We start from the raw sequence: 25,330 nt of genomic DNA on the forward strand, positions 1-25,330 counted from the left end.
GGGGCAATCAGTTAATTGTGCGTCAGTAATGGTCTAGGGTCCATTCGTACATGGGTGGTGGCTGTAGAGACAAAGACGACAAGTATCTGACAAAAACCGTTTATTTTAACATAAAATAAACATATACTAAGTACAAAATAGTTTGCTTTAGGACAATCAGCCGTTTGGATGTCCTGAGCATCGATGTGGTTCTTCGATGGTTGATCGAAGGTGGCCCAGGGACAGTGGCGTTGACAAGTCTGTAGGGCACAGGGAGACTTTGTCCGTTGGAGTCGGGGACACAGTCCGAAGTGGCACGGATTACAGGTTGGCACAATGGATGAGAAATTGTTTTTTTTTTTTTTTTTTTTTTTGCACGTTGACACACGGCATTTTGGTTATTCAGAACATTAACTGAGTGCCAGGTGTCCTCGATTGTCGGAGATTATATCAATATCCGTTCTTTCTTTCGTCCATTTTGATTGGTTGTTCTCCCTCAACCATGCTTCCCGAGTGGTTGGTCCTTCGTTACTAAATGTAATGAGATTCTTACCTGGAGAGTGAGAAAAGTCAAAATCGAAGACAAATTCGATCTTCCACCGATCATAGGACGACTTCCTTCCGCAGTTTATGGTTTCTGCCACGCAGTTTGATATAAACAATGAGTGTCCGACTACAAACGACTTTTACCTATGTTTTTTTAAACTAATAAATTTTTCTCTAAATTAACCGTTTTTTCATGTCTTGCGTGACGGGTCAGACCTGTCCGGTACATCACATTTCCATAAAAGTTTTAAACAAATACTAGAAATGACAAAAATAAACAATTTATGTATTTTAGTTCTAAAATACAAATAATACATACATAATACAAATTGATATGATACAAACAATGATAGAAAAACTTGTTTTTTAAATTTTTTATAAACTAACTCTATTCAATGATTTTTTCCGCCAAGTCGTTAATTACTTTATCATAAAAGTTGCTGGTCATTGACTCCATCAATGTATTTGAAAGCTTTTTTTCTATCAAAGGCAATGCCAGTGATGACAATTTTTCCTCCGACCGAGTGTTCCTGGCCAATGTATGAATTTGCTTCGTGGTTGAGAAAATGCGCTCGACAGATCCACCGGTAGATGGTACTGTAAAAATTAATGATATTAAATCATATAATTCTTTTAGTACGTCTTTGTTTGGATCGACATTAATTATAATACTTTTTATGTTTAAGAGTTACTTGTCAATATAGTCTTGGCATGAATATAAATATTGCGATTCACTACGTAATTTAGATAAATCAAAAAATTTCCCATAAAATTTACTTAATTTAAAGAATTAAAACACGCTTCGAAAAATTGTTAATAATTTTAATATTATGAAAAACATTAAAAGTGATAAAAATTCTAAAGATTTTGTCTAAAAATCTGTCAATATAATTATAATTTTCTTTTAATTATACTGTAATTAAATATAACTTTGCAAAAAAATTGTACATAAAAATAACATTGAATACCCTTTACTTTTCAAATCTTAAACAATTCACTTAGTCAGATAGCTCCCTACCCAGTGGCTAAGGGATAGAATCATTGGAAGCGTTATGCGTGTGAAGTTTCCACCGACTAAACTGGTTGAGGTTGGTGCTCTGTAAAGCACATGCGCCAATGCCCTCTGGCTGTTTTACACCATTCAGTTATTCTTGCCGTGAAAGCTGTCTCGGAAGCGCTTCCATTCCGCCACTGACATTCGAATATACAATAGCAATCTTATCATTTTTTTCACGTGTAGTATAGAATTTTTTAATAAGATACATAATGCAGTTATAATAAAATATTAATTTTAATTAATTCAAAGTACGTTAAAATATGAAAATTTATATTTTAGAAAATACAAGGGAAGGTCATTGGAAGGTGGATGCGGCACTTCCATCGCTTCCAATGACGGCACGCCACTGAGGTACAGTACAAGTTTACACCTTCAATAGTGAAATCTGTGACAGAGGTCTGGAAAAAAAATGGTTTTAGATAAATTACTTTGCACAGATTACAGTCTTTCTTCCCAAAATTTCTTTAATATCAAATTTCTATTGTTGTTATTGCCCAAAGTTAATTTAATAACTGAATTGTCAGAACTATATTACCAGCTTGTTCCATCACTGCATCCAAATTCAAGTTAGAATCAATCATGTAGGTAGATACTTCCTCATTAAATTTATAAGGACAGTCCCTTCCTCTTTTTTTTTTTTTTTGAATGTTCTGATGTTATAAATTTGTTCTTGAGAGGTTCATTGAAATGAGCTGGTATTTTATTTAGTACCTGTACTTATCAATAAAACTTGAATCAGTAGTAATGACAACATACTTTTCGACGGCATATATAAAACAGAGAAGAAATATCATTGTCTTGTATGCCAAATACTGTGATGCAAATCTTACATTTAGGTAAGCAAAAAACATGACAACAGCAATGAAAGCAGGAATTTATACATTATTTAAAACTACATAATAAAGTTAATTTTTTGGAATATATCATTACTGATAGATATATTTGTCTATTTCTGATTGTTGAATTGTAAATTAACCATTATAAAATTATTCATTTTTATTTTTATTTATATTTATTCGAAAAATTTACAGAGAAAAAGAAGCCTTTCCATGCAACAAAAAAAAAAAACATTACAAATGAAATTAACTAATTCAATTTAATTTATTGTTGTTTTAATTTCCTTTCTAAATTAAATTAAAAAGCAAAGGATACAAATTAAAAAAATACAAAACAAAATACAAAATAAAACAAATAAATAAATATTGTTATTATACAATATTTATTTATTGTCCCTAAAAATTGATTAATTACTTTTTAATGTTACAGGTTCTCACACTGGCCAGCAATGAAAGAATTCCTTTAACTCCATCAATGCGTCTTGTATTTGAAATTGCTTCTTTGGAAACAGCTACTCCAGCAACTGTGTCAAGAGCAGGAATTTTATATTTGAATCCTACTGATCTTGATTGGAATCCATATGTTACAAGTTGGATTGAAGAAAGAAAATTACAGTCAGAAAAAACAAATCTGATGATACTTTTTGAAAAATATATTCCAGCATGCTTACAACAAACAAGAAAATGTTTTAAAAAAATTATACCAGTTGCAGAAATAAGTCAAATTCAGGTATGTTGAAAATTTTTCAAGATGATCTATAATTTATTTTTAAAACTTTACAAATAAATTAATTGAAGTTAATTGACTTCCAATATAAAAATTTAAAAGAGACATGCAGAAAGTAGTTATAATCATTCAATGATTATGAAATAACATTTTAAAAATAAAAATATAGATTTATGCCAAGAATTTTCTTCAATCAATTTATTATTATTTTTAAACAAAATAAATACATGTAGGATTATCCATAAACCACATGTTGTGGTCTGAAGACCACATGCTCTGTTGTGTAACCGGCTCGTAACCACCTCCTTGGGTGGTTCATGTAGTAAAGGAGGGATGGGCCCTCATAGTGTAAAAGCTTCCTGTTTGTTGTTGTAAAAGTTAATGGGAGAAGGAGAGATATGTGGTCTGAAGATCACGTGTTCTATTGCGTAACCAACTCCTTGGGTGGGCTACAGAGTAAAGAAGGAATATGCATTCTCGATGACAACCAAAAAACCCAGATCAAGGAGGAAGAGAGGGAGATTGTGCATGCTTAAGGGAAGAAGAGGGATTTTTTCGAGAGAAAGAAAGTAGAGAGAGAGGACGTGTAGACGATGGAGTCGCGAGATTGTTTTTTTTTGTGTGTTGTTTCCTTTGTTTTACTGTTTATTATAGTGAAGGGACAGAGTAGTGATTGGGAGGACTAAAATAAACTTTAAGTTCCTTGCATTGGAGTCATAGAGTGTGTGATTTATTTCTTTGAAGTTTCTTTTTGTTTTGTTCATGCATGGGGAATACTCTAAAGATCGAGTACTTCCCCACAATGTCCTATTTTAGTGAAAGTGTAAACTCTTTCCCTTGGTGGTCAAATGTGGTCTCTAGCCTCACTTTCAAAAAATCCATATGGAAATTTCAAGACTCCCTTTTTGGAAAAGTTACATTATGCCATAAAAACAAAAATACAATGGGAGAAATAAAATATTAAAATTTATTTTTAAAACTGTATTATTATTCTTCAGAGTTAGACTACTTTAAAGTATAGTTTTTTTCAATCTTTCAATAAAGAAAATGAGCTTTGTTTTCAATACATTGATGTCAGCATTGGTGTTTCATTGATAGTTTTTTTTTTAAAACCTTATACATATCTATACAAATAGTAATACTTTCACTTTAATCATGCACTGAAGTTCAGGGCCATTTCTGGTGGGGGTGCAAACAATGAAAAAATGCATAGATGGGGCTAGAAAAATTTATCATTCTGAGTTATGGATCCACTAAAAGAAAGTAAAATTACATTAATTTGGCAGAATCTGGAAAAAAAATCCATTATTCTGTGAAATCTGTTGTACTATAATCTGTTAAAACAATATTCTCTTGTATATACTAGCTGTAGTGTTCTCCTCAAGCTAATTTTAGCTAGTTGATTGACTAGATAAATAATTCCTCTGACCAGTTAAAAATTTTTATTTTATTTTATTTACAGTTATTATTTTTTAAAAACAATCCTACTATACATTAGCATACAATTGACTGTTATAGTAAAATGTTATTTTATTGTCATTAACTGAAATTTGAAACGTTGTTTGCATTAACAACTGACTAACCAAATAGACTGATCACTTAAAATCTTTTCCTGGGGAGAATACTGAAATTTGTCTGTATGGACAGTATTTGCTTGTCTTACAGTCTATATGGACAGTATTCTGAAAATTATTTTCAGATATTGCTATATTAATTTTTTTAAAATATTATTAAAAAATTTTAAATAAATAATACATTAAGTGACTAACAGATTTGGATATATTCTGTATATAATTGATTTATAACTTAATACACCAATTATTGTGCCAGTGTATTCATATTTTGATTATGTTTTTTCATATTTACTAATGGTTTATGAACTGTTTTATAGAGAAATCTCTGTAGCAATATATTTTTTTAATTCTCATTCTTTTCTGTTTAATTTAATTAATATATAAATTTTTTTGGTCAATTATTTATTTGAATTATAAATTTATAATCAGATATGCAAAAATTTTGACTTTAATTGCTATTAATATTTATTTTTAAGCATAAAGTTAAATAATGGGACAATCTATGTACTTTTTTTTATTTGATTTAAAATTTTATCTATCAATTCTTTTTCATTTTTGACAGATGTTATGTTATCTATTGGATTGCTTACTATCACAACATTCTATAGAATTATCAAAAGAAACATATGAAATATATTTTGTGTTTGCTTGTGTTTGGGCATTTGGTGCTTGTTTATTTCAAGAACATCTAATAGATTATAGAGTGGAATTTTCAAAATGGTGGCTCAGTGAATTCAAAACTGTAAAGTTTCCTTCTTCAGGAACAGTGTTTGATTTTTACATTGATCAAGAATCAAAACGATTTATTTCATGGACTGAAAAAATTCCTGGATTTAAATTAGATTTTGAACAACCATTACAAGTAAGTTGTCAATTTATGAAAAATATATTTTTACAAAGATTCATTTTTTTAATTGAAATATATTCTAATTTCTGTTTTTTTTTTAATTTATATTTTATTATTAATTTTAAAAAATGTTTGATTAGTTAATTGTTTTCTTTTTTTGTTTATGTATGCATGTATTGTGTTTGTTTGTTTGTGTGTGTGTGTGTGTACATGTATTATATATATATATGTTATGGACAAAGTGATTAATCAGGCATTATGAATAATGACCAAAAAGGGCATGCAGTGTGATAAATATTGATTAATTTATCAAATTGACTAGTCATTATGAATACCTCAAACATTGGAAAAAAATCTGAGTAGAGTAACATGTAATTTTACAAAGAATTATTCTGTTTCACATTCATTCATTCATTCTCTCTCTCTCTCTTCCTTTCTTTCTTTTGCACTGTACAGATTTTTTTACTTTATTGCTCTGCTAATCCTTTACTTTTTGGTCTAATTGTAAGCACATATGCAAACATACAGGGCACTCTTTCTCATAAACAAGATTCTTCTACAGTACTCAGTCAAATTTGAGCACCAAAACTAAGCACATCTTTATTGTTTATTTTTCTATATGTATTGTTTCACATCATTAGTGTAGTTTGCTTCAAGTGATTTGTTTAATACATAACCTGTTTACCACCACTACAATTACATACTGTTTCTTGTTTATTTACAGTACTGTACCATTAAAATGCAATTGAAATGACAAACCAAATTTGTTGGTAATAACCCAAAAAACAAAGGTCTACAATAACTTTAGAAGAAAAATTAAAAATGATTCGTATGTATGAAGATGGAAAGATGATAACATTAGCTGGGGAAATGAATACATTTAATATTTTAGATTATTTTTGTTGTTATCTTTGTTTTGTTTATATATGTACTTTGTATTTCTATTGTTCTTTTACACAAAAAAATAATTATTAATATATGTACAGTACACATATAATAATAAATACAGTGTTGAGTTATTAATTATGTAGTTATACTTAAGCAATTTACAAATTTGATGTATGTAAAATTTATGTTACATAAAGGTCTGTGGTCTGCATTATATACATAACTCGAGGTATTACTGTACATACATATAAGACCAACGTTGCTTGGGCAAAAAATAACTACAGCAAAGATTAAGATTATCAGATTATTTCGTACTTCTAACCCTTCTATTATATTATATTATAGTATTTGATTTATATTTACAAAGGTTATCTTGCATTAAAGTTTATCACACTAAGTGCCTAATCTGTCACATTTTAAAAATTCTTTAAATTGTGTACAGTAGAGGAATAAATATTTTTTTAAATGTGTTATATTGGTTACTTGCTGTGATGAACCATTACGTAAGATAACCTTTGTAGTTATATAAATCAAATACTATAATATAACAAACATTAAAACAAAAACAATATAAAGAGTTTGGTTATTTCAGCGTATCATTGCCATATTTATCGCAATTCTCAGATGGTACAAAATGGCACAATTTCATCGGTCAAGCAGACACCAATTGAAAATGTGATATTTTAAATTTTTAAGATATCATATTTTTTCTTAATGTTAACTGTAAGAAATGATTAACTCCATTCAGCTGTGTACCATTCACCAGTGGCGTGCCGTCATTGGAAGCAATGGAAGCGCCGATTCCATCTTCCAATGACTTTCCCTTGAATTTTATAAAATATAAATTTTCATATTTTAACGTACTTTGAATTAATTAAAATTAATATTTTATTATAACTGCATTATGTATCTTTTACAAATTTCTATACTACATGTGAAAAAAAACGATAAGATTGCTATTGTATATTCGAATAATTCGGTGGCGGAAGGAATGTCGAAACCGGGTCAGTCTCCAATCAGCCAGATTATATAGGCATTAGCACATGCGGTTTACAGTGCACCAACCTCACCCGGTTTAGCTCACCTGGCTAAACCGGGTAAGTGACACACTCGTAAAGAGTACAGCTTTATATCCCGGAGCGGTTGTGGGCTGTTAGCCACCTGCCCGTCAACTTCCAAGCAGCCAGATTATAGGCATTGGCGCATGCGCTTTACAGAGCACCAACGTCACCCGGTTTAGCTGGTGGATGCTTCACACATAAAGCTTCTAACTTTATATCCCGGACCGGTTGTGGGCTGTTTAGCCGCCTGCCTGCTAGATATTCGGCCACTCTTGCCCGATTACGCGAATCACGAGTAGACTAGATCAACGGCGGGCAACCCCGGCTTGCGGGCCAGCTACGGCTTGCGAAAAGTTTCTATCCGGCCTGCAAGATCTTTAATAGATTATTAAATTGGAAAAATAACTAATTAATAGTTAATTTTCCAATTCTTTGTAATTTTCGAAAACGATAAGAGAAATAAATGTAGTATAAACTTTTTATTTATTTATTTCATATTTGCAGACTAAAAAAATTACGAGTCACAAAAAGGCGTCAATTAACTACTACGGCCCGCGGAAAAACGTAAAATTTATTCTGGCCCATGTTATAAAAAAGGTTGCCCACCCTAGACTAGATTTATAACTTAACCCAACCGATAGGAGTTTACTGGCATGTTTTTATGATAGTTCTGTATAGTTGACGGGAGTTTAAAAAAATCCATTAAAATATTTGATATATTTATTCCGCTCTCCCATCTTATATTACTTACGGGTTTCAATGTTAAACCGGTGATATTACGATTATAGTATGTCCCATCTGTAAGGGAATGCAGAACAAATGTGTACAATTCTTGTATAATGTTAAAAAATTAACTGTTACTTTGGCATCATTATTTACAACCAAATTTAATGAATGAGACGTACAATGGTACAAAAAAAGCTCTAGAATTTATTTTCCTTAAATGTACGATCTAAGTATCGGTTGTCATAAAAATTTCTTTCCACTTTTTTCCCAAGACTACAGATATTCGAGTACAAAGTAACTGGTTTCGAGTTATTTCTACTAAGAAGTAGTTAAATAATTAAGAGATTAGGGAATGGTGACATAAGTAAAACCCTGCTGACTTAAACAAAAGCTTAACCGAAGCAATTACTAGCTCAGTACAGTGGGGAACTGATTTCCGTGTACACCTGGTACTAAAACGAATTGCAGTAGTTAGAAAACAAATGACTATTAAGTTTAACATATTTACATCTATGGTGAGAAACGTTTAAAATTTACAACGGCCCTGTCGCGTCCTTTGAGATATACTAGTGATGCGACAAAAGAGGCATTTGACATTGACCGGTATCGGCACCCTCGGGATTTGTCATGCATGCATTCACTGTACACCTACCAAAATCGTCTCTGTTTCCATTTGTGAGCCACTCGCAGGGAGCAATTTTAACTCAGTGGATTGTTTAAATATTTAAAAATAAACAATATTTTATGTTATTTTTATATACGTTTCTTCGCAAAAGTATATTCATACAATTGAATATTTTGTACCAGGTATGTATAATTGTATATCCATCACAAATTTTATTTTACTAAGTAAGTTTTAATAATTTTATTTTTAATTTTAGCCCTTATATCATGGCTAGCGATTTAAACTGTAATTGTGATATTGAAAATTTACTTAAAAAAAGTTTTGGCTCAAGACAATATAATGAAAAAGAAGCCATTATTAAAAGAGAAAGACCAACGCCTAAATTAAATATAAGTACTTCGACAAAAAAATTTGTTCGACATTTTCACGATAAAATTTATCAAGACGTAAAATGGCTTTGTGGATGCATAAAAATGCAAAAATTGTTTTATTGGCCTTGCCTATTATTTTCAAATGAAATTAGTGTGTGGAATAAGAATGGCTTTGACGATTTAAATAATTTGAGTAAAGCTAGAAAAAGACACGAAAATCGTAAATGTCACATTGATTCTTTCGTAAAATTGAAGCAATTTGGAAATCAAAATAGAATAGAATTTAACATTAGTAAACAATATAAAATTAATATTGAAAATTATAACAAGATAGTTACGGCTAATAGATATATTGTATCTAAATTAATAGATATTACATGCTTTTTAGCAAAGCAAGAATTGGCATTTAGAGGGCATAGGGAATGTATTGAATCTAATAACAGAGGTAATTATATTGAACTCGTTTCTTTATTAAGTACGTCAGATAATCAATTAAAAATGCATTTAGAGAAGTCTACAGTTTTTACTGGCTTATCGAACAAAATTCAAAATGAGCTCGTTAATTCGTTAGGAAACGTTTTATTGCAAGAAATTAAAAAAGAAATTGAAAACGCAAAATTTGTTGCTATAATTGTAGATGAAACAACGGACATTAGCCACAGAGCCCAGATGTCGACTGTATTTCGTTACGTGAAAGAAAACGGTAACGTCGAAGAAAGATTTGTGGGCTTTACTGATGTGAGTGAGAACAGAGACGCAAATTCGTTATTCACTCACATTAAGAGTTACTTAGACGAATTTCAATGCACTAAAAAATTAGTGGCACAAACATACGATGCCGTAATGGCCGGACAACATAATGGTGTCTGAGCTAAAATTAAAGAAATATCCAAACATGCTATTTTCGTACACTGTTATGCTCACAGATTGAACCTAGTTTTCTTTCAATCTGTTGGATATATAAAAGAATGTAAAATATTTTTTCAAACTATGACAGGATTTTCTTCATTTTTTTCTAAATCTTCTAAAAGATCTCACGCCTTAGATCTAGAAGTCAATAAGCGTTTTCCTTCAGCCACACCTATTAGATGGAATTACAATAGCAGGATTGTAAACTGCGTTATGGAGTATAAAGAAGAATTAAAACTTTTGTTGTTGAATATGGTTGAAAGTCCAGAACAATGGGATTCTGATACTACAATTGCCGCAAGAGGATTATACCATTATTTAATAGATTTTGATTTTCACTTTTTATTACTAGTTTTTCATCAAATATTTGCACATTCAGATATCCTTTTTGATATATTACAAAAAAAAAATTTTAATATAGCATATTGTATTACTAGAATAAATCACTTTATTGATTTTTTACGACAGAAAAGAAATGATTTTGATTTGATTTGGGACGCTTTGAAAAAAGATGAAACTTTTTTAGAAATTCAACCAAAAAGAGGAATGAGACATACTGATATTGAGTCTAAAAAGGATTTATATAGATGTCTGTTTTATTTAAATAATGGATACATTGATACAAAATTGTATTGACAGATTTGCCGACATAAAATCTCTAGAATTTTTATCACTTTTAGATTTTAATAATTTTAAATATTATGAAAAACAATTTCCCGAAGAGAGTTTTAATGCTTTACGTAAATTTTATGGAGAATTTTTTAATTTATGTAAATTACGTAGTGAATTGCAATATTTATATTCGTTTCCGGACTATATTGGCAAGTCACTCTTAGACATAAAAAATATTATAATTAATGATGACCTAAACAAAGACGTACTAATAGAATTATATGGTTTAATATCATTAATTTTTACAATACCATCTACCAGTGCGTCTGTTGAGCGTAGTTTTTCAACAATGAAGCGAATTCATACAATCGCCAGGAACACTCAGTCGGAGGAAAGATTGTCGTCACTAGCGTTGCTTTCTATAGAAAAAGAACTTTTAAATACGTTGATGGAATCAACGACGAGTGACTTTTATGATAAAGTAATTAACGACTTTGCGGGAAAACATCGCCGAATAGAGTTAATTTATAGAAAATAAAAAAAAGAAACAAGTTTTTCTATAATTGTATTATGTATGTATTATTTGTATTTTAGAATTAAAGTACATAAATTGTTTATTTTTGTCATTCGCACGTACGAATGGACCCTAGACCATCACTGACGCGCAATTAACTGATTGCCCCTGAAAGTCGGCTTCTTACAGAAACACAGCTTCCCTATCATCAAATGTCACGGCACGCCACTGCCATTCACAGCCAAATATCAAATGGTTACTAATCTGCCAACAAATCAAATTTCACAAAAAACGAATGAAATATTTACTCTCAAAAATCACTTAAATCATATTTTGTGCAAGGTGGTAACTTTGTATTATGTAATTTTCCTATTCGAATGCCACCATACTGCTGGGTCCGATAGGAAGAAGGGACTGTTGTGGATGGGAGTTGAAGTAAATTTGACCAAAAGTAGCAGTTGACCTCCCCCTGGAAGAAAGGATGGTCAACAACTACTAATTAATACTGGTTTACTATTAATATTTGAAAGTGATCCATATTGGATAAGTTGTGATGGCCCTGCACATGATCAAAGTTGCTAACCTTAATGTCTGAAAAATTTCATATGACTTATTTAAATAAAAAAATTTTGTAAAAATGCTAGAATAATTGCTTTTATGCTTTTATGTGATAATAAAATGTTTAAATTTTGGCAACAGATTGTATAAACTATGTGGGAAGTATGTTCTCATAAATATTGCATTTATAGAAAAATTATTGAGCTGCAATTTGAAAAATTGTAGAGCTATAAATTCCAATTGCCATCTGCCTCTGTCTGTCTTTCCTTAATCTTGGGAAAGGAGTCAGATAGATGAAAGTTGAGACCAGATGAGGAAAGCTTGGGGGCAGGAGGCCCAGATTAACTATATATGAACTTACTGAAATTATGTGACTTCAATTCAAAATTTTCTCTCAGAGTTAGATAGATGACCCAGCACGACTCTATTGCTAACAGGAAATGTATGTACAAGGGTAAGATTACCACTGAAAGAATTGAGAACAATGTGATAAAAAGTTGCAACCAGGCATTGTGATGATGTCACAATAAATAATTGCTCATTAGAATTGGTTCAGTTCATTTGGTTACAGCAACACAATACATGAGCGATCTGCCATTTAAAAGACTTTTATGGGAAGCTAGATTCTATTTAGGTATTACTAATGTGAAGGAAACACAGAAAACTCCGTGTAGCCTGTTGGCCATGCCCAAACCCACGACTAACTAACTACCAGTGCTTGGTGGTTTTATTCAATTGGCTAATGGAGGATTAGAATCAAAAAAGTACCATTCAGAAATGGAAAAAATTGAGTTGTTAGATGTGTAAAATTAAATACTTATATACTTACTATAGACTTTCCACAGGGTAACATGTTTGATTCCATACAGGTAAGTGCTATGTGCTACCTGTTGCAGTAATAATATAGTGTGTTTATTTCATGCTATATCATTTTTTCAGAAATTAAGTGAATGTAATATATATTTTTAAAATTTATATCTTTTTTTGTAAGAATTATATTTAGTTTATTATTTTCTTTAAAATTTTACCAATAGATGGCACTATATGTAAATCAGTAAATCAAATGTAGATAGAAATTAATTGATTTATAGAAATCCAATTGATATTTTTGGGTGGGATGTATGACATTATCTAAGTCAAAAGTATGTAAATGTAACTGCTGAGTTTTGTAACAATTGGTTGAACAACCTAGAAGTGTATAGCAAACAAACAAACATCCTCATTTATATATATAGATAAAATAGTTCTATAGAAGAAATCTACATTTAGAATTCAATAGAATTCAGCAATGACTTTGAAGAAAATAAATTACTGGAATATAAAAACTTTTTGAATTTTTATAATTCTAGTTGCGTATCAAATTTAGTAATCTTAAATTATAATGAAGTTATAATATAAAAACATTTATGCCAAACTTAAAAATTGTGCAAAAAATATTCAATTAGTAAAATTATTAAATAAAAATAATTTTCATCTGAATAGTACGAATTGCATATTACTTGTATTTTTGATTTTGTATTAAATTATTATTGTTGTTATTTTTATTGATTATTATTATTTAATATTTTTTAACATATTCAGTTAAGATTGTTTATTCTAGAACTTTTCAGAAACAATGTATATATGTTTATAAGTTGACTTGAAAAAATTAAACTTTGCAATTTTTATTAAAATAATAAATGTTTGTTTATTCACTTGTTTTATTATTGATGTTACAAAAATTAATATAGGCTTTCAATTTTATAATTTTATTAATCATTATTAAGCTTCAGAAAATTTAATGTTTTGACTAATATAAAAGAATATAGTCATAATTTAAAATGCTAAATGATTTATTTTTTAAAAATTAAAAATTAGTCAAATTTGAAAATTATTATAATTTTTAATATTTAAAAATTGAATATAATTTATAAGATTTTCTTTCCAGAATGCTCTTGTCCATACAATAGAAACAACACGAATACGTTTTTTCCTTGATTTACTTATGCATCGTCAACATCCTGTTATGTTAGTAGGAAATACTGGTAGTGGTAAAAATGTTTTAATAAATGAAAAACTAGAAGATTTATCAGATGATTATATGGTTATAAAAATACCTTTCAATTTTTACACAACATCTGAAATGTTACAGAAAGTTATGGAAAAACCTTTAGAAAAAAAAGCAGGTAGAAATTTTGGACCACCTGGCACTAAACGAATGATATACTTTATAGATGATATGAATATGCCTGAGGTATGTATCAAATTATTAAAATTTCATAAATGATTAAACTCTTAAAATGATTATATGGTAAAATAATTTTAATGCTGCATTTGGGTACAATTTTTATAATTTACATTATATAGGTTGATACCTATGGCACAGTTCAGCCACATACACTTATTCGACAACATTTAGATTATAAACATTGGTATGATCGTACAAAATTAACTCTTAAACGAATTCATAATTGTCAATATGTATCATGCATGAATCCTACAGCTGGAAGCTTTACTATCAATCCTCGTTTACAGGTAAAATTTAATTAATCTCTATATTTTTTTATTTCAAATGTTAATAGCAAATGACTCATTAATAACATGATGTTATTAGTATCATTTCATAATAATAATGATAATTACCAGATAATGATTATGCAGCCATAATCATTAACTTAAAGATATAGAAGTTTGTGTGACTAAATGATGACAAACTTAAAAAGAAAGAATTATCATTAAAAGAAAGATTGAAAATTTTATGTTGAAGGATTAATCAAACATCTTTACTATACAAAATAGGAAATATTAGTTTTGTAAAAAGACTATGAATTTCCTAATAAAACAAGGAATGTGCAAATTAAGAGTTTTAATAAGCAACTGTAGTGAAATACACTGTTAGAAATGCAAATCCTAGCACCAGAATTATACAAAATATTTAACTACATAACTTATCATATTGATACTAGTTTAAGGTTACATTTATAGGGTATGCGTACAGTGTCACAGTGAATGTAAATTAGAAGCTTCCATTAGAAATGTGTGGAGCTGTTTATAAGCATTAGTGTTATTCTGAAAAAATGTGGTGACATTAGCTACAATGTACAGAATGCCTCATTGGCAATTAAAAAGTTTTGTATATTTACAGGGTCCATACAGACCTGGAAAGTCAGGGAATATGATTTTTAGCAGAAAAAGTCAGGGAATCTGCATATATCATAGAATCCATTTGTCATTCTCACTCCTTTTTGATCTAAACACATCTTTAAATTCAGTTCAGTATAGGGAGGTTTACGAAAACTGGAGCAACCAAGCAAATGACAGGATTTGTCATGCTTATATATTGTAAACTATAAATGATAATCTAATGATTTAACTTTTGTTGGATAGAAGGTTTATGTCTGTATTTAAAATGGTGGGTAATGGGGATGTACCAGTACAGCTGTGCAGGAAGGGGTAGCGGTTGCATGTTAACACTGAAAATGGTGACAAGGTGCAGCTTTTGGGCAGTGAACCTTTGGCTTGTGAAGAGATAGGATGTTGAAATCAGTGTTAATTTGTACAGAATGACAGGATCTACAATATTATTTAGCAATAATAACTGATAAAATAGAATTTGTAAAGTTATAAGCTGATAACTGAGTTGAAGAAAATTTTCATTATATCAAAGAAATTTCAAAAGAAATATGAACAGAAATGTAAAAATACATATATTAGTTGAAAAGAAAAATTTAAAAGGATTCAGAAAAGCCCAAAATGACTAATGCCTAACAATACAGATTGTGTAGAGAGCATAAGAAAACCAAGTGCGTCAACTCTGACGTGAATATTTTGAGTGCACCGCTGCCTGAATCAATAGATATTGACTTTGCATGTGATAACCACCAAGACTTTATTTGTTTACATCTTATTCTTCCTCTAATAACAAAAAGATGGATTTATGCCTTAAACAATTGCGATTGTGTTCCATACACAACCCTTCCAATTTTTTTTTACCTCTATGATATTTGGTTAACTCATTGCAGTCAGTTGATGCCATGGGGGACAGCAAAAAACTGTTAATTGGCTTAACAATATTGTATATAGGACATTTCGGACTACATGGTGGACCTCACACAATTTATGTATTTTTATTTGTTGTGTTCTTCGTTGCTGGCCACATACAGTATGTGGATATCATCAATCTATTAAAATTGGCAGGATTATTATTTGTGATATGTCTTCTCTCTAGCTGCAATTTCCATTTTCAGATGGCCTGCAGAATTTCAGAAGTCCACATTTTTCGCAAGTATACCAAAATATTGCCATAGAGTTAAAATCAGGTTTACAAAAACGCCATTGATAATGACCCACTTTCCTGCCAACATTCCATCACTCCCACTATAAGTTTCAGGAAGGGATAGGAAGGAATGCAATGACCTTGAATGGGTCCATGCAGGACCAAAAATAGCATGCAATAAGCAATTTCTCCCTCTCACATTGTGGTGATTCGTGGCGAGATGTAATATGTTCCGCGAACGGATTGATACAAAATAAATGGATCAGATTTTGCTTTTAACAATATATGACTTTTATTTTTGCCAGAAAAGAACAAAACAGGTTCTTTGCGGATCCCAACTTTACAAAGTAAAACATCGTACAGGCGTTTTGTTTCTTAGTATACAACAATGGACACGTTCGAAACAGAACCCGACAAAATCCGACGCGCGCAGACCTTAAAACTTAAGGTTATCCTACTTATAACTATAAAAGAAGAAAAAGTGAAATTAGGTAGAGGTAGAAATAGGAGAAGAGTACCCGGGATTTTTTTTCTTTGTATCTCTGCTTTGGTGAGACACCGCTCGAGTCCTTCTTGATTATTGTGAACTTTCCGTTTCCTCGGTGAATTTTTCGTTTTTCCGTAGTTCTCTTTAGCTCTCTCTACAATAGCCTTGAAAAGTCCCCTCCTTTCTCAGGCTTACCTTTTCGGCTCATAGCCTTTGTTACTTTTCTTTCTGCTGCTAACCTATGCACTTCGTTCGAGCTCAATCCTTTGTCCACCTTCTCTCTCCACCGTCCAGTCCAAAAGTGACTCCCCTGCTCCTTCCGAAGCCCTCGGGGTCTTGCTCTTCTATTGTTTCCATTGTTTACTTCTTTGAAACGGTAATCCCACCCAGAGGGTAAAAGAAGTGGAAAGAGAAGCTTTAGAGGATAGATAAGACAAAGAGACAAAGAATTACTAAAACTAACTTATATTACATATAAAAATATAACTACACGAATAATATGGCTGACGGCCACAACATATTGCATGATTTCTTCTGTTGAAATTATTTTGAATTTACCAGCTCCTTGCTTTAAGTAAATTTGATTTTATGATACAACATGAGTCTTTTTCTTATCTAAATAAAATTTACAAATTTATTTAAATTAAATTACAACATTTTTTATATGGTGTAGAAAGACGTAGCCAATTACATAATCAATTTTATGCAAACTTTTTCACTTTTCTGTAAGTGAATAGTGTTTTTAATAAAAAATTTATATAATTGTGTACAAATATAAATATACTTGTCTGAATATTATATAATGGAAAGGGGAAATGCCGAGATGTTAATAAGTCGGAATAATGTCATAATTGGTCAGGGAATGTCATGGAATCACAGATGGAATTACACATACAGACCCTGTATTTACTTGAAGATAGTGATTGTATAACTAAAACTTTGATTGCAATAAGCAAAGTTTTATTTAAAGCAAATTTTAACTTATGTGTTTTGCACATGCTAACTCTGATAACATTAGACAACTGATAACAATATCCATGATTACAATATGCAAATTCTATTGTATCTTATTATACTATTTTTTATGAACTCTTTTTTGCTGCTTTTACTTATACACTCCTCAAAAGTGAAATCACAACACCATAAAGGATTGCATGTAGCCACATGCATATTGCAGGATCAGTACAGGTGAGAGACATATGCTAATGATTAAAAGAACAAAGATATGAAAGACACATGTTTATTCAGTAACTAATATGGCCACTACTGGCAGCTGTACAGATAATATGGCAAGGCATACTATCAATGAGGCAATTAATGGTTGCCTGAGGTATTCTTTGCCAAGCTGCATCCACTGCAATGCACATGTTGTCTATGGTATGTGGCAGTGGTCCGTAGTCTATCTCACATTGGATGAGTCCCACAAGTGTTTGATGGGGAGAGATTCAGCAAAATTGCTGACCAGGGAAGGATGTGAATTCTGTTCAGGCTGGTGAGAGTTTGCCATGCAATGTGTGGTCAGGCATTGTCTTGCTGGAACACTGTGTCAGAAGTGGGTGGCACCAGTGGTTGAACCTCAGGCCCCAGAATTTGTGTGACATACTGGTCCATTGTCAGAGTACCAGAAATATGATCAGCATTGTCCACTGATCAAACATGACTCCTCTTCAAATCATGATGCCTGGTGTGGAGCCAGTATAGTGCTTGGTGAAAAGGGCTGGCATGTAGGATTCCTGAGATACCACTACACCCATCCATGGCCATCATTCCTCTGCAGTCAGAAGTGGGATTCATCCATAAACAATACCCATTGCCATTCAGTGGCCCAGTTGCAACACAGGGCACCATGCCAGGTGTGCAGCCCTGTGTCAAGCACCATTGTTGTTGGTTGCCATGTATGCAATCTGTAAAGTTCGCCGACTAAAAGGGGGATACAATTAATCCCGCGTCAGGATGAGCTTAAGGGAACCCATGTAGGTGGGCGGTTGCGAAGGAGGCAAATGATGACAAGTGTTTACATGCGAAAAACTGTTTATTTGGACGAATTCATGCTTACATCGGTTTGATTGTTCCAAATCTCAGCGATCTTCAGAAACGTGGGAGTTCGGCTGGTTGATCTATCCAGTCCTGGGCGGACGAGAATGGCCGTTGGACGATGGTGACGGGCGGTGACACACTTAAAATTCCGAGTGACGACACTACACACACTGTCTTAATCCACAAGAGGCATGTCCGTCCTTCCGGAAAAACTCCTCTTTGACCTTGAACTCCCAGTTTTTATACGTTTTTCTCGTGTACTATTCACCTTGTGGATTGGTCCCTCGTCCCTTTCCTCGCTTCCCGATTGGTCTCCCCTTTGTTTTCAAGCACAAAACAAGACCATGTTGAGTCACGGGAAGGGTCCGATTCGAGGTGTTTATTTGACACCCTTTGTCGACTATGCTCCAAGATTGTTGATAGAACCACAACAACTGCACTCATAGTTTAATCCGTTGTTTATAATTGTTGTCATTTTGGAATTTTAACAATCACGCGATATTTTTCTATCTCTCCAATTTTTCCCTTTATCTGAAATTGTTTTCCTAAGTTCAAATTTTTCTTTGAATACTTGTGTCAAACTTCCTCTTTATGAGTGCGTATGTCAGAGTTCTACTTTTGGATTGAACATTAACAGGTCTTTTAACACGTGTTGACGTCATCCCGAGACTCGTTGTTTACATTTTTTGTTACGTTGTTTTGATCAAGAGTTTTTTTTCTCTCTCTCTCTCTCTCTCTCTCTTATATAATTTATTGTTATTCTTTTTCACAACCGAATTCTGCATTTTTGCGATTTTGGACTTCGTCTGGGTCCTCACAAATCTGACTTCATGCAACCTGTTGCAATGGTTTGGGTGGACACAGATGCACCTGTTGATGGCAACAAACAGCTTTGGATGTCACTTGCTGTGGAAAACAAGTCCGAATGGGCTGTTTGGCAAATCTACTGGTCTGTGTGCTCTGTCATGCACCATTGCGATTCACTCTCTGTTTGATGTGTTTGCAGATGTCTGTGTCACACATTGTTGGATGGTACTCATGTCATGCTCAACACATGTGGCAACTGTGCATGTTGACAAACTGAGGTCATACAGCTCCAGGATATAGTCTCATTCTCCAGCCATTAAATGGTGGTATTCAGCTGTGTTCAGTCTTGTCTCCAAAGTGTTTTCTACACTTCAAAAGTTCAGCCATCACTGATAGCATTTATGGCCTGAGCCAGCTGATGGTCTTTAGAGTCCAAAACTGGGTACTACATGATCTGATGTGTACACAAACTTAATCATTTGCACATCTCTGTAACATCTACTGGTCCAGCAATTTGCAGGTGGTTATGCACATTTCTTTGTGGTGTTATGATTTCACTTTTGAGGAGTGTATTTATTGATTGACAAAATGTATTTGCTATTATTATCAAATAAATTTCATATTCTTTTGGATATATAGCTATAATTTTGAACAATGAACTGCTTTTTCTATACTTAAATAGAAAAAATAAGTAAAAATATTTTCTATATCAACAATTATACCAGGTTTTAATGTTCAATATACTGTAAATTTAAAGAGTGATGAGGAGCACTTTTTATGGTCAGAACCAAGAGTTGGAAACAAAAATTGGCAGAGCTACTGCTTACAGAAAATTTGGATGTGCTTATATGGTAGGCAATCATCATCACACCTTTACATTTACTTTCTCAATTTTATTGCATATATGTTTTGGGATAATGAGTACTAGATAATGTACATTCAGTATGGTAAATGAAACTTTATTGATATTTTTCTGTATATTTTCAATAAATGTTTGAAGCCACAATTGCCAACCTCATTACAATGAAGTGCAATGATAAACCACACTTTATTGTATGCTCTTGAAGAGTGTTTGTCATTCTCTGATAATATCAAAAGTTGAAGTGATATTCTTCTTTAACTGCACTTAATTTTTACTCAAGCATCGACACAAAAACCTTTATAATACAGTCTTTTAATTCAATTTTGTAACATTTTCAGCCATTTTGAAAGGCCTTCATCAGGAACATAATAATTGAATGATTCTTATTTTTAAACTGACATTTGTTCCGGAACGTTATAAATTTTTGAATTTTTTTATATACGCAGGCTCATATATAAATAAATACAATCTATAATAGTACTTGTACCCAATATACACAAAAAATATATATATATATAAAATTCATGAATAAATAACTAGCTAAAATTAAATTAAATAAACAAATAAATAAATACATAAATACAATAAATATGTAAAAATACAAAAAATACATAACACAATTGCTAAAATAGAGAAGAACACCAAAGTGCCTGCTTCTTTAACTGCTTGTTCCTTTATTTTATAATATAATATTCAAATTAAGCTCACTCTCCATGCTGCTGATATTTTACTGGACTCTCTAAAATTTGTTGCTAATCCTTCTTGGTATGTCATATATCTGCCATGCTTCTGCATATTTCAAGTGCCTCTTGTCCTGGATATTTTGTATTATTTTAGCCCTTTGTCAATCCACAGTGACTTCTGTCAGGTCTACTAGAACAAATGTCAGTTTAAAAATAAGAATCATTCAATTATTATGCTCCTGACAAAGGCCTTTCAGAATGGCTGAAAATGTTAGAAAATTGAATTAAAAGGCTGCATTATAAAGGGTTTTGTGTCGATGCTTGAAATGATATGGGTGGACATTTCTTCCTTTGTTTCATACAGCATACTCTTTACATATCCCCAGAGGAAGAAGTTAGAAGTCAGAGGTGGTATGTCCAAATTTTCTGTGGACCATAACTCTGCCAAGTTTTGTTTCCAAACTTTGATTGTTTCATAAAAAATGCTCATCACATCAACTTATACCATTCCTTAAATTTATGGCATGTTGAACATGAATACTGTGAGTAATGTTCAAAATAACCACTTAGTCGGTTTGACGAAACACAAAGTTTATATTTACAATATAAATGTACAAAATACTACAGATTAGAGTCACAATTAAATATGCACAAACACTAATCCAACGACAACCGACTATTCCCGTACACATTCGTCGAAAGAACTCCTTACGATCAAACAGACTTGTAATTAACCACACTGCCGAGTCAGGAACAAGTTCGTACTAAACCACTGGAGTTTACTTTCCCCAGATTTCCGTAGCGTCCTACGAGAGAGACAGTTAGAACTTCGGTAACAACGATCCTAATCCGATCCGATCCGAGCCCAGCCGATCCCGATACAAACTTCCGTTCCCGCCAAAACTACTGCTTAAATAGTGTTCAGCGTTTGGATCGTCCGCCAATCAAATTTGAATGTTTCCACAACGTCCGGCCAACAGTCATTTCCCGCCAGCCAATCGTCCATCTGTCGTCGACTTGAAACTCAACGGTTCTTCTAACGGTCGTTCCTAACGGCTGTTTCTAACGGTTTTCCATCCCGAAAGTTCGTTATATTAAAACAGGGCGGAAATCGCTTGCCTAGGTGATTCCAAACCCTACACCTCCGCGGCCAAGGATCAAACTGTGCTTAGCTCAAGCCTGTTTGATCCAACCACACTCAGCAATTTTACAAATGTCTGTTAGTGCGGACTGACCCTTTACCTCTGGTACAACCGGGCAAACTCGCTATAACCCGCGCACAGAGATGCCTCGCGATGGTGCAGGACCCCTTCGATCCCCGAGACCTATCTGCGCAGGTCCCCCTACGAGGAGGTCGTCCCCGTCGCCATCGGCGCGTCATCCAGTTTTGTTGGTCACCAGATGTCGCTCGGCCCTTCTCATGGAATTTGGGTTTCTTACCGCGAGCTCGGTTGTGACCATTGTCCGTCATTTTCTGGACCAGCGATATGCCTCCCTCAGGAAATAGCACGTGTATGGGTTGTTTCGACTGGCCACTGACTGGCCCGAGACCTCCGGGTCTCTTCACCGCTGTGCTTTCCTCGAACCAGTGTGACAGTCGCCGAGATATCGTCCGTCTGTTGCCTGATCAATCCGGCCAAGTCGTCCGCAGAATGACACTCCTTCGTAGCCTCCAGAGGCCCATCCCGTGTCGTATTCGGTAACCCTAGCAGAGGTTCGCTAGTTTTTCCGATCGCTCGTCTTTGGTCATCGACGTGCTGCGCCAACTGAGTCTCGGGTTCCCGGCTGATATCTCCCAAGTCGAGTATTTCTCCGACGCCACAATTTTGACCCTGATGCGTCCCAGCTACCCCATTCTTTACTGCTCTGACTTCCGGCCTCCCTTCATCAGTGTCCTCGCACTCCAGTTTCCTGTTCGCAGCGGGCCGTTCGCTTCAGCTATCCAATTCGCTGCCGAAATGTCTCCTCGCAATCGGAGTTGCGTCCCCTGCTATATTTTGCTCAGGCTGCGCCCTCCGCTCACACTGGGCCGTGCGCTGCCGCTCTTGTGTCGGGTTAAGCGGCCTATGACCATCCCCCAGTTTTTGTCGTCGGGCGGCTCTCGTTTAACCCCCTCGCTCGCTTCCATGAACATCCCCGCTATCGCACTTAATATACTCTGCTCTTCAGCTAATTCCCTTTCTCTTGCCTCGGAATCCGCTTTCGCTCTCGCTTCTACCAGCGCTCGGAAGTCCCTTTTCGTTAAGAGAGCGTCTGTTGCTCTCCCTGGCCTATTGGTGATCGCACACGTCACTCGTGCCGATCTTGGCGTTTCTTTGCGTCCTTCCTCCCACAATCCAAGCGGTACTGACGCTAAGCCTGTCTCTACCCAGTGACCGAAGGCTCCAATGAGTTGGCTTTTCTCCTTCGTTCCCGTCACTGCTTTAGGGACCCGTGACTCCCTTGAACCCGACGCTTCCGTTCCCGAAACGTCCTTAGCTGGGGGACCACTTCCGCCGCCTACTATCTCAGTTCCCTTCAGCGACCTCCCGACTTCGAGTTGAGTATTGCGAACTTCCTCCTCTTGTCTTGCCGCGACTCCAGTAGACTCTCTAATGTCCCGGTCTCCCTGTGAGTTGCGCTTCCTTTCTACTATTAGCATGGGAACCTTTGCCACCCTGACCCCAGGGGTTCCCGTCCTCGATCTGACTACCGGCATGGGCCTTTCTTCTCCCCGCATTGCCTCGACCCGATCCTTTGCTTCCCTGCTCCCCGGTGGGCAAGAGAGTTTGGACGCTCTCACCTCCACCACCACGCGGTCCGCTGCCTTGGGTTGCATGCGTTCGGCCTCGCCGTCTACCAGCCTATCAGGACACCCTCTTTTCTGCCGGTCAGTTTCCCTTGGCCTATCCCATTCCCCCTGCAGCTTGTTTCCCGACAAGCTAGTTCTATCCTCGAAGTCACGGTTTCCCTCGACTTTAAGTCCTTCGGATCGTGTTTGCCGTTCCTGCTGCCTCGTATCGTCTAATTTTCCAGTGATCTCCAGCCGTAACTTGAGCCGTTCTAACTCTATCTCTGCTCTTCCCGCTGCTTCTGCCTCTGCTTTTGCTTTGCTCGCCGCCTCGATTTCCGCTCTTCTCGCCTCTATTTTCGCAATCTCGGCCCGTAACCTACGTGCTTCGAGTTCTCGACTTGACCTGCTTGTCCTACGTGCCGTTCCCTGCTCGTTGTCTTCTCAGTCCCTAGCCTCTAGCTGCCGCGATTTCGTGTGTCTAGGCATCTCTGTGTGCTAGCGAGAAACAAATAATTTACCAGGGTCTAATTGCTGGTGATGCTCTGTACGTCTGCTTCTCTGTCGTAGCTCAGTTCTTCCGATTCTTTGGAATGTAATCCAGGATAATTCGACGTAATCCAACGTAATCCAAGGTATCCTGTCGAGACTGCGCCAGTAATGTTCAAAATAACCACTCAGTCGGTTTGACGAAACACAAAGTTTATATTTACAATATAAATGTACAAAATAATACAGATTAGAGTCACAATTAAATATGCACAAACACTAATCCAACGACAACCGACTATTCCCGTACACATTCGTCGAAAGAACTCCTTACGATCAAACAGACTTGTAATTAACCACACTGCCGAGTCAGGAACAAGTTCGTACTAAACCACTGGAGTTTACTTTCCCCAGATTTCCGTAGCGTCCTACGAGAGAGACGGTTAGAACTTCGGTAACAACGATCCTAATCCGATCTGAACCGATCCTCCCGATCCGAGCCCAGCCGATCCCGATACGAACTTCTCGTTCCCGCCGAAACTACTGCTTAAATAGTGTCCGGCGTTTGGATCGTCCGCCAATCAAATTTGAATGTTTCCACAACGTCCGGCCAACGGTCATTTCCCGCCAGCCAATCGTCCGTCTGTCGTCGACTTGAAACTCAACGGTTCTTCTAACGGCAGTTTCTAACGGTTTTCCGTCCCGAAAGTTCGTTATATTAAAACAGGGCGGAAATCGCTTGCCTAGGCGATTCCAAACCCTACACTGTGTGTAGGAAGTAATTCAAGCATATAATATTAAAAATATTTATTTTATTTTGAAATTAAATTAAAATTTCAATTATATGGATGCTGACTCTCCAGATCACTAATTATCTGGATTTCTTTATCTATTACTTTTAACTTTTTCAAAAATAAATAGGTGTGTACTGTATATGCATGAAATTAATATTTTTCTAAATATAGCAAATAAACTATATTAATTCGTAAGTATATTTTCACATTTTATATTTTATTTTGACATAATTATATACGAACATACATAACAGGATGATTGTATAGAATAAAAATAACTATTTTAACCAAAAATTCAATTATCCATATATATTCT

At 34.2% G+C, this 25,330-nt stretch overlaps 1 protein-coding gene across 1 annotated transcript in view; it reads left to right on the forward strand.

The window, feature by feature from the left end:
* Positions 1-25,330, forward strand: part of LOC136984322 (dynein beta chain, ciliary-like) — a 215,241-nt gene that overhangs the window by 87,100 nt on the left and 102,811 nt on the right. The window contains exons 30-33 of the mRNA XM_067281255.1: positions 2,849-3,148; positions 5,282-5,581; positions 13,758-14,063; positions 14,177-14,344. Of these exons, the coding sequence (XP_067137356.1) occupies positions 2,849-3,148; positions 5,282-5,581; positions 13,758-14,063; positions 14,177-14,344 (1,074 nt within the window). The remainder of the gene's footprint in view (positions 1-2,848; positions 3,149-5,281; positions 5,582-13,757; positions 14,064-14,176; positions 14,345-25,330) is intronic.

This window comes from Centruroides vittatus, unplaced genomic scaffold, assembly GCF_030686945.1.
Source record: "Centruroides vittatus isolate TY-2023 unplaced genomic scaffold, ASM3068694v2 contig_913, whole genome shotgun sequence".
Taxonomy (NCBI): Eukaryota; Metazoa; Arthropoda; class Arachnida; order Scorpiones; family Buthidae; genus Centruroides; species Centruroides vittatus.